We start from the raw sequence: 9666 nt of genomic DNA on the forward strand, positions 1-9666 counted from the left end.
CCGCGTGTCCCCTCTCCGTCCCTCTCGGCCGCGTGTCCCCTCTCCGTCCCTCTCGGCCGCGTGTCCCCTCTCCGTCCCTCTCGGCCGCGTGTCCCTTCTCCGTGCCTCTCGGCCGTGTGTCCCCTCTCTGTGCCGCTCAGCTGGGTGTGAGTTCTGGAAATGTTGCACGTGTAGTTCCTAGGTGGGCGCTTCCTCCTCCCCGAGTCCTCTGCTGGTGCACCCTGGTGTCCGAGCCTCTCGGGGCCCTGTGCAGCCTCGTGGAGCTGCTAGCTCTGCTTTGCCCACCTCGATGTTCTGCCCACAGCTTCCGGCACCTGTGCCTTCCTCGTTCCCCTCTTGTCTCCAGCGCAGCAGTCCTGCTGTGTTGTGCTTGGGTTCCCTTCTCGTCTGTGCCAGTTCATTGAAATGCCTCTGGGTCAAAGCAGGGGCACTTGTTGGCCCATCTCATTTGCTTCTCTTTTAGAAGAAAAGTCCAGCTGTCCATATATTTTGTCTAGTTAATGTCAGCAAACAGCAAGTTTTACTAACAGTTACTGCACTCTGATGGCACAGTGCCTAAAGCATTTGACTGCTAACCGGAAGGTTGGTGGTTCAAACCCACCAGCTACTCTGTGGAAGAAAGACGGGCAGTCTGCTTCTATGAAGCTCTACCACCTTGGAAACCCACGGGGGTTGCTGTGAGTTGGAATCTACTTGATGGTTTGTTCTGGTCTAATACAGTCAGACACAGCAGACCCAGTAGACCCAGTAAGTGGAGTATTGCGGTCAGTGGGTATATTCTATAATACATCTTGTTGCTGTTGTTGGGTGCCGTCTAGTTGATTTTGATTCATCGCACCTCTGTGCACAATGTAACAGAACACTGCCCGGGCCTGCACCATCCTCACTGGGGCTCTGCCTGGGCCCATGCTTGCAGCTGCTGTGTTGGCCCATCTCTTTGCGGATCCTCCCCTTCTTCACTGACTGTGCACTTACCATGCAGAATGCTTCTCCAGGGACTGTTCCTTGCTGACAACATGTCCGTGGTACATGACACGCATTCTCACCAGCCTCGCCTCTGAGGAGCATCCCGGCTGTACTGCTCCACGACATCTGTGTTTGTTCCTCTGGCCGGCTGTGTGTATTCAGTATTCTTCACCAGTGCCGTCATTCAAAGGCATCGGTTCTTCTTCAGTCTTCCTCATACATTGTCAAGTTTTCACACACACAGAAGGTGATGGAAAATACTGTTGCTTTGGTTAGGTGCACCTCAGTCCTTAATAAGTCTTTGCTTTTTTAACACTTTAAAGAGAACTTTTGCAGCAGGTTTGCCCAATGCAGTCTTCATTTGATTTCTTAATTGCTATTTCTTTGTGTCTTGATTTTGGATCCAAATAAAATGAAATCCTTGACGCCCTCAATCCTTTCTCCATTTATCGTAATGTTGCTTATCGGTCCAGTTGGGAGGATTTTTGTTCTCTATGTTGAGGTCTCATCCATACTGAAGGCTTTATAGTCTGCTCTTCATCAGCAAGTGCTTCAGGTCTTCTTCACTTTCAGCGAGCAAGGGTGTGTCACCCACATACTCGGGTTCTTAATGAGTCTTCCTCCAATCCTGTTACCACGTTCTCCTTCATAAAGACCAGCTTCTTGGATTATTTGTTCAACATGCGAACTGAAAAAGTGTGGCGAAAGGGTCCAACCCTGACGCACACCTTCCTGATTTTTAGCCATGCAGTATCCCCTTGTTCTATTTGAACTGCTCCCTTGTGTTCTTTGTACAGGTTCCGTGTGAGCACAATTAAGTGTTCTGAAGTCTCCATTCTTTGCAACTTCGTTCATGATTTGTTACAATCCACAAAGTCTAATGCCTTTAAATAGTCACTAAAACACAGGTCAGCATCTTTCTGGTGTTCTCTGCTTTCAGCCAAGATCCATGTGACGTCATCAATGATAACCCCCATTCCATGTCCTCTTCTGAGTCTACCTTCAAATTCTGGGAGTTCCCTGTTGATGTACTGTACTATTACAGCCAGTTTTGAATTATCTTTAGCACAGTTTTACCTGTGTATATTATTAATGATGATTTTTGATGATTTGCCCATTCTCTTGGGTCACCATTCTTTGGAATGGGCACAAATGTGGATCTCTTGTAGTCAGTTGGCCAGGTAGTTTTGTTCCAGATTTCTTGGCGTGGACAAGTGATTGCTTTCCAGCACTGCGTTTGTTTGTTGAAACATCTCAGTGGGTCTTCCCACAATACAAGAGGCCTTGTTTTTCCCAGTTCCTCCTTCAGTGCAGCTTGGACTTTCTCCTTCAGTATCATCAGTTCTCGATTATATGCTGCTTCCAGAAATGGTTAAACATCAACCAATTCTTTTTGGTACCTTTCATCTTCTTTTGATGCTTCGTACATCATTCCATATTTTGCCCATAAAATCCTTCAGTGTTGCAATTTGAGACTTGAACTTTGTCTTCCATTCTTTCAGCCTCTGTTCTTCCCTTTTTGTGTCCTGACTCCAGGTCTGTGCGTGTTTCATTGTAACGTGTTACTTTATCTTCTAGAGCTGCTCTTGGAAATCTGGTCAGCTCTTTCACTGCATCATTTCTTCTTTTCACGTTAGCTAATCTCTGTTTCAGAGTCTGTTCTGGTAACCATTTGGTCTTTTTTTTCCCTTTTCCATCTTTTAATGACCTTTTGCTTTCTTCATGTGTGATGTCCTTGATGTCATCCCTAGACTTGCCTGATCTTTGGTCATCAGTGTTCAGTGCATCAGAGCTGTTCTTGGGATTGTAAATTAAGGTGCAATGTGCTCTGTAGTGTATGTACTGGTGATCTGTGGGCTCAGCATACTGGTCTTGATTGTTTTCTCTTTTATCCTTAACAAGAGAGCTGTTATATCCTCTGTCATCCCCAGGACAGACCCTTTTGGAATTGTGTTAGAATTTTAAGCATATGTAAATTATACAACTACAGAGAAGAAAAAAAATTGTGTGTGTGTGTGTGTGATTTGGGTGAAGATTTACAGAGCAAATTCACTTTCCATACAGCAGTTCACATACACTTTGTCTCATGACATTGAGCACAATTTTCCATAATGCAGCATCTCCCTTCCCACTTCCTCCCCATAGTTACCTCTTCCCAGTGTCCATCCCTCCATGCACTCCTGCCCCCTGAGCTGTCTCCCTATGCCTAAACAGCCCTTCTTTCTCCCATGATTGTTCTCTCCAAGGAGTGTATCTATCTCAGGTAAATGTTCAACTCATATGCCTGTCTTTTGTTTGGCTGGAAATCGCAGGTGTGGGTTCAATTCCAGACCTGAAGGGCAGCTAGGGGCCATAGTCTCAGTGGTTCCACCAGGCTCTATTAGACAAGCAAACCTGGTTCCCCTCCCCCCCCTTTTTTTTTCTTCTCCAAATGATTTTGAGATTTGTTCCACATTGTTCTCCCTCTCTATCAAGGATCTCCTACATAGATCCCCTTCCAAGTGGATGACAGTGGTAGCCGGGCACCATCTAGTTCTTCTGGTCTCATAGTCATATAGACTGCAGATTGGATGATGTACCAGTTGCTAGGACTAATTGTTTCCATGAATTTTGGTTTTCTTCATTCTTCTTTGCTCTGGACGAGGAGAGACCCAGACCCATCGTTGTATCTAGGTGGCAGCTTGCTAGCTTTTAAGATACCACTCGCTACTTGCCAAAGTAGGAGGTAGAACAGTGTTTTGTACAGTATGTTATGCCAGTTGAGCTTGATGTCTCCTGCGACTGTGGTCCCAAGCCCACAGGTTCAACTACTCAGTCTCTCTGGGTAGCTGGCTGTGACCAAGGGTGACCACAACCTTGCCCCTTGTCAACCCTTCTATACACCTGGGAATTCTGATCATTCACATAAACTTATAGGACCATTGTCTGCCAACCCTATGCATGTTCTTGGATACACTCCCCACTTCATAGACTTACCGAATAGTTCAGCCTGTCCACCCATCTATGAAAAAACTGTTTTTAAAATTAAGAAACTTCACAGTAAATTTTCTCTGGAAAAAAGTGTGTCTTTGGAGTCCCCCTGGCATTGTCCGCCTGCCCCAGTTTCTGTTGCAGACCCCAGATTGCTGTCTAGGCTTGTGCAAGGGGCTCTGTGCCTCGGAGTGAGTGTGTTTGTGGTAAAATGCACTATCCCTAGTTAGCAAGTGCCTTTGTCTGGTACATTCACTGAGGGAACATAAATACTCAAGAGGATGATTTTTAAAAGGGAGAGGCGAGAAATGAGGTCAGACTGCCCTGAGATGGAAGTTCTCAACAAAGTTAACCAGAGCAGTGAGACCAACAGAACAAACCCAGAGGTCACCTTATTTTCGGCAGAGCCTGTGAAGACCATGACTTGAGTGTTTCAGATGCAAAAACTAGCCTTCTTCCAGAGACAGGGAGTCCCTCGAAGCTGGTATCTCAGCAACCAGCCGCATGCAGCATGTGCCTCACGCCACGTGAGCCTCGAGCCTCATGCAGGGTGCACCTCACGCAGGGTGCTTCAGTGTGGCCCAGAGTGAGTTTATTCATGTAGAGTAAGAAGTTGATCGTAACCCACCCCATGGCTTCTGTCACTTGATCACAACTCTCCGTGTCCTGCCCAGTTTTATTACTAAAAATCGCTTCCTGAGATGGAACATCAGAGGGTTGTTCACTAGGGAACCTTAGTGGCCAGTGTCATAAAGCTTTGGAAGTGGGATGTGCCGATTGCTTCTGCATGGCTCAGACTTGCCAGACAAGTAAGCTGCTGGAACCAGCTGTTTCAGACACACTTTGCATTACGACGCCGTCTCAGGAAGGCCACAGCTTTTGTTCGGGAGCCTGAAGTCATTAAAGCCTCGAATGCACAATCTGACATTTTATGGGGAGTCCCCATTCCCAGGCTGAGTAGTGGAAGGCACCTGTGTGCTGGGTGGTTCATGGCCGTTGCTGGCCTGGATCCGTGATGCGATCACTGACGTTCTTTTCCACGAGTGTGTCAGAGACGCCGTCGCGGCTGAGACGGGGGAGGCAGATCCCGGAGCTGATGTCCCAGCACCCCTCCTTCCCCGGTGCTCAGTCTCCCATCATTGCTGCCGAGCGGGGGTGATGGATGGTCGTGGTGCTGTCCTGCAGAGTGACTGGGTAATCCACACGAGCCTGGGGCAGAGGGCATTGTGCACGGAGCCGGCCACAGCTCAGGGTTAGCTGTCGGTGTGAGCACTGCAAAGGTCTTTGCTGAGCACAAGTGAAGAAGGTGTGGGAAACGGGTAACTTGGGAGAACAGTAAGTAGGGGACCGTTACAAACATTTCTTTTTTCTTTTTAATTACTGCTTATGCTCACTTTATGTTTAATTACTAAAAAATGAACCAGCTGACCTTCATCTTGGAAATGGATAAAACAACTTACGGTGTACCACACGAGACTACCACTCAGCAGTAAGAACTGGTAACCATCCTAAGGACCCAGCAGCCTAGCGTTGGGTTAAGTGGAAGAGGCCAACACAGCAGACTGTATTTTACAAACAGTTCCACAGATTGGGAGATTTGAAATCTCTGGATGTAGCCTAAGAACGTTGTTTTTTTTCCCATCTTCTTGTCTCTTTTTCAATGTTCTTAAAATAGTTAACTTGCATTGATGTAAAGTGATAAGCTTATTGTTTAAGCAGCAAGAACTAGAATTCAGAGAAAGTTAGGTCAGCTGGTTAGAGACTCCATAGGCAGTCTTACAGGTGGACACGGTGGTACCCAAAGCTGAGCTTTTCTGTTCAGGGTTGAAGGGAAGATGTGCACACAGGCACAGGTAATCAACAGTGGATGGCCCGGGAGGGCACGGGGAAGCCGAAAGTGAGGGTCGTGTCCCTTGGGTCAGCCAGAAAACTCAGGTTTGAGGGGATCCGTCCGATTGTAGGATGGAAGCAGAGGAATGGGTGGTGCTTTGTGGGCAGCAGGAGTGCCCATTCTCCCTGCGTCGACTGCTTGAACTTGGCTTTCCCCTTTCCAGCACAGGCAGGACCTAATGAGATGGTCCAAGAGACCACGAGCATTGTTCAGGCGTAATGCAGTCTTTGTGCTTATGCTGATCTCTACTTTTTATTCTTTAGGCCCTAATAACAGTAATCCCCAAACCTCGGCTGTTCGAACCCCTACCCAGACGAATGGTTCTAATGTTCCTTTCAAGCCACGAGGGAGAGAATTTTCCTTTGGTAAGTAGGCATTTTGCTGCCTTGATTTATTTTATTTTAAATAAAAGAAATTAATAAGCATGCTTTATTTTACCAGGCACTGTTGTTAATTTGCTAAGTCAGTCACATTAGCACACACACTGTAGAGCCAGACTGCCTGGGTTCAAGTCCAGGGCAACTGCTTTTAACTTTGCAACCTTGGGCCAGCTACTTAACCTCATGTTCCTCCTTTTCCTTATCTGTGTAATGTGGATAACATTACTGCCTGCCCGGGGTCACTGTGAAGATTTTAAATACTAAATCAGTTAAAGTGCTTTTGACTATGTCTAGCATGGGGTAGATACTCTGGCTGATTCTGGAGCGGTGATTTTTACCTTTTTATATTGTAATTTCTTAGTTCATTTTCTCATATTTCGTGTATTTGTGGCTAGCACATTTGTCACATAGTAAACAATTTAATAATTGCCCAGAATTGGAGTCATTGTCACGACCTGGCATTGTGAAAAGCTTATGTTCTTAAGTTTGTATTTCTGAAAGTAGGAAATTTGCTCAGATATAAAGTAACATAAGATGGCAGGTTCCCAGGTTCCTGCCCTTGGATGGAGGTGGAGATGCGTTAGCTACAGCTGTCTTTTCTTTCACATGCAGAGGCCTGGAACGCCAAAATCACGGACCTAAAGCAGAAAGTTGAAAATCTTTTCAATGAAAAATGCGGTGAGCTTGCAGGGGCACGGGCAAGGACAAGGGGCGGTGTCTCACGTGCAGAGGGGGAGCTGGCCTTGCCGGGGGGGGGGGGGGGGGGGTGCTTCTGCAGGCTTGGGTTCTGTAATCGGGCCTCCCACACATTTTTTTTTTTGAGCTACCAAATATTGTTAAGAATTGATGTCTGAAGTTAAACCAGCTGTGATTTTAGCAGCTGCAACGTCGTTAAAGATGAAGGGTTTTTAACCCGTCATTGGCTAAACCTATGAAGTAAGTGCAGCACGTGAGAGATGCTTTGGGCTTTGGTGTATTTCACAGGTGAAGCTCTTGGCCTTAAACAAGCTGTGAAAGTGCCATTTGCGTTGTTTGAGTCTTTCCCTGAGGACTTCTATGTGGAAGGCTTACCTGAGGGTGTGCCCTTCCGAAGACCATCTACTTTTGGCATTCCCAGGCTGGAGAAGATCCTTAGGAACAAAGCCAAGATCAAGTTCATCATTAAAAAGTAAGGAAGGGAAGGGGAGCAGGGGCATGTGGGAGGGAACTTGCTTGTCAGTGCTGAGCCCGTCTGCAGTGTCCTGTGCTGGTGGGCGCGGCGGCAGTCTGAGCTGCATGTCGTGCAGTCCCATCACGGCGTTTTATTCCTGCACTCGTAGCTCATTTCTGATGTGTGCCTTTGTTTCCCTGAATGTCTGTGCGTTAGTCCGACACAGTGAAATGCTGGCTTACGTTGAAAGACCGTATTCCCATATCAGTGCTCAGTGGTACTTGAAATGCACTTCAGGCTTTCCTGTGTTTGACGTGAGACTCACTTCTGAGTCACTCGGGTGATGTCAACCAGTTAGCAACGTGGCCACCCCGACTGCACCTTCCCTGGGCCTCAGGTCAGGTCTGCAGTAGCCACGGCTGCCGCTTCCTCCAGGGAAACTCCTGGTCCCATATTTCCCAGCCGGCTTGTTTTCCCATACTGCATACATGTTTCCATTCTCAAGTCTGACACTGATGGTTTTCAGGATACACTCGATCCACGGGAAGAAAATGCCATTGAAACTTGGTATTGGGGTGGGGTGGGGTGGGGGCGGGCTGTGAAAGGCAGAGATGGGCGTGGGGTTAAAACAGCAAGTATCATGCGTGTTTCTTCCTGCGATCACTGTGCTATTTCTGTTCCCACGTTGCTGGATGGTGAATGTGTCCTTACAAAGGGTTACTGGGTTTTAAATCGCACGTGTCTGATTTTGTGTAGACACAGTTTTTCTAAGTTTTCCTGTAGCACACCTGTCTTTTCTCTGTTGTCCTTTGTAGACCAGAAATGTTTGAGACTGCGATTAAGGAGAGTACCGCCTCCTCGAAGAGCCCCCCACGTGAGTGTCTTGGATAGAATATGAACCCCACAAAGCCACAGGGTGGTGCACACAGCTCTGGCTCCAGAAACGCATTGCGAGCCACGGGCCTTTGAGGGGGGCTCATCACTGATGGGCTTGTTGCCCAGCCTTTCCTCTTTCTGATTGTGGTGAAAACAGCAAAACGTTCGTCAACACAACGCCCGTTTCTGGGTTACTGAAAGACATTTTGACCATATTTTCTATAAATGCTAATCTTAAGTTTCTATTTCTAAGGAAAAATAAATTCATCACCCAGCGTTAATACTACTGCCTCAGGTGTTGAAGATCTTAACATCATTCAGGTGACAATTCCAGGTATGATTTCTCTGCCCTTGTCACCATCATCCTCTGTGGGTCTTTTTTTTTCTCTTTAGTTTTTTCTGGCTTTCAGGACATAGATTACTGGTGTTTACGCAGATCAGATAGTGACCACTGCATGTTGCCCCAACCTGTCTCATGCCCGTGCAGGGGTCATGGACCAGATTCATCTGTAAACTACTCTGGTCAGTGACTGGGTCAGCAGGATCCTGAACTTGCTAACTGTTCACGTCACTAGTCTGTCGTTCATTGACTAAACAGCAAGGTGAAATTCATGACAAGAACGAGGTGGCAGTATTTCCAGTTTGGTGTGACAATTTTAAATAGTGTCAAACTTTCTCAGTCCAGAAATGCTTAAAAATCCAAGACCATTAAATAAATGAAACATTGTAACTCTGATTTACTTGGAATTAAAAGTGTATTGTTAAGTTTTGGGTTTTACCTTCCTCTTTTCAGATGATGATAACGAAAGACTGTCGAAGGTTGAAAAGGCTAGACAGCTCAGAGAGCAGGTGAATGACCTCTTCAGTCGGAAATTTGGTGAGTTTAACGGAAGATCTGTTCTGTGGATTATGCTTAAGTAATTATAACCTCCCCAAACCAAAACCAGACTCTCTGCCATCGAGTCAGATCTGACTCGTAGCGACCCCTCTTTGGGTTTCTGAGGCGTATGTCTACAGAAGTAGATTGCCCAACCTTCCTTCTGAGGAGTGTCTGGTGGGTTTGAACCACTATCCTTTAGTTACCAGTCAAATGCCTTGGGTACTACGCCACCAGAGCTCCCATAACCTCCCTGTAAAAAAGTGATTACAATGAAAAATATAAGTTGTAGGTATGTGGTGGGTTTTTTGGAGGGTTTAAACTTGTTTCATAAAAAAATATATTATTGTGGGTCACTTTCTTGACGCATTTCTTTATGTATTCTTTTGGGAAGACTGCAAGGGTTTCAGGGTTGGGTTGGCTGTAATCTTTAAGAACGTGTGTGTTGCACAGTGCCTCTGGGTAGGTTTGAACAAGCAACCCTTGGGTTGCTAGCAGAGTGCAGACCATCTTCACCACCTAGGGACTTTGTTGGTCAACTTCTTTTTTTTTTTTT

At 46.4% G+C, this 9666-nt stretch overlaps 1 protein-coding gene across 1 annotated transcript in view; it reads left to right on the forward strand.

Annotated features, from left to right (window-relative positions):
- GTF2I (general transcription factor IIi) overlaps positions 1-9666 on the forward strand; it is a 108454-nt gene that overhangs the window by 92664 nt on the left and 6124 nt on the right. The window contains exons 23-28 of the mRNA XM_042780966.1: positions 6091-6192; positions 6820-6885; positions 7192-7375; positions 8173-8231; positions 8487-8567; positions 9027-9110. Of these exons, the coding sequence (XP_042636900.1) occupies positions 6091-6192; positions 6820-6885; positions 7192-7375; positions 8173-8231; positions 8487-8567; positions 9027-9110 (576 nt within the window). The remainder of the gene's footprint in view (positions 1-6090; positions 6193-6819; positions 6886-7191; positions 7376-8172; positions 8232-8486; positions 8568-9026; positions 9111-9666) is intronic.

The sequence above is a fragment of the Orycteropus afer genome, unplaced genomic scaffold, assembly GCF_000298275.1.
Source record: "Orycteropus afer afer isolate SDZICR_OR568_19922 unplaced genomic scaffold, OryAfe1.0 scaffold00006, whole genome shotgun sequence".
Classification (NCBI taxonomy): domain Eukaryota; kingdom Metazoa; phylum Chordata; class Mammalia; order Tubulidentata; family Orycteropodidae; genus Orycteropus; species Orycteropus afer.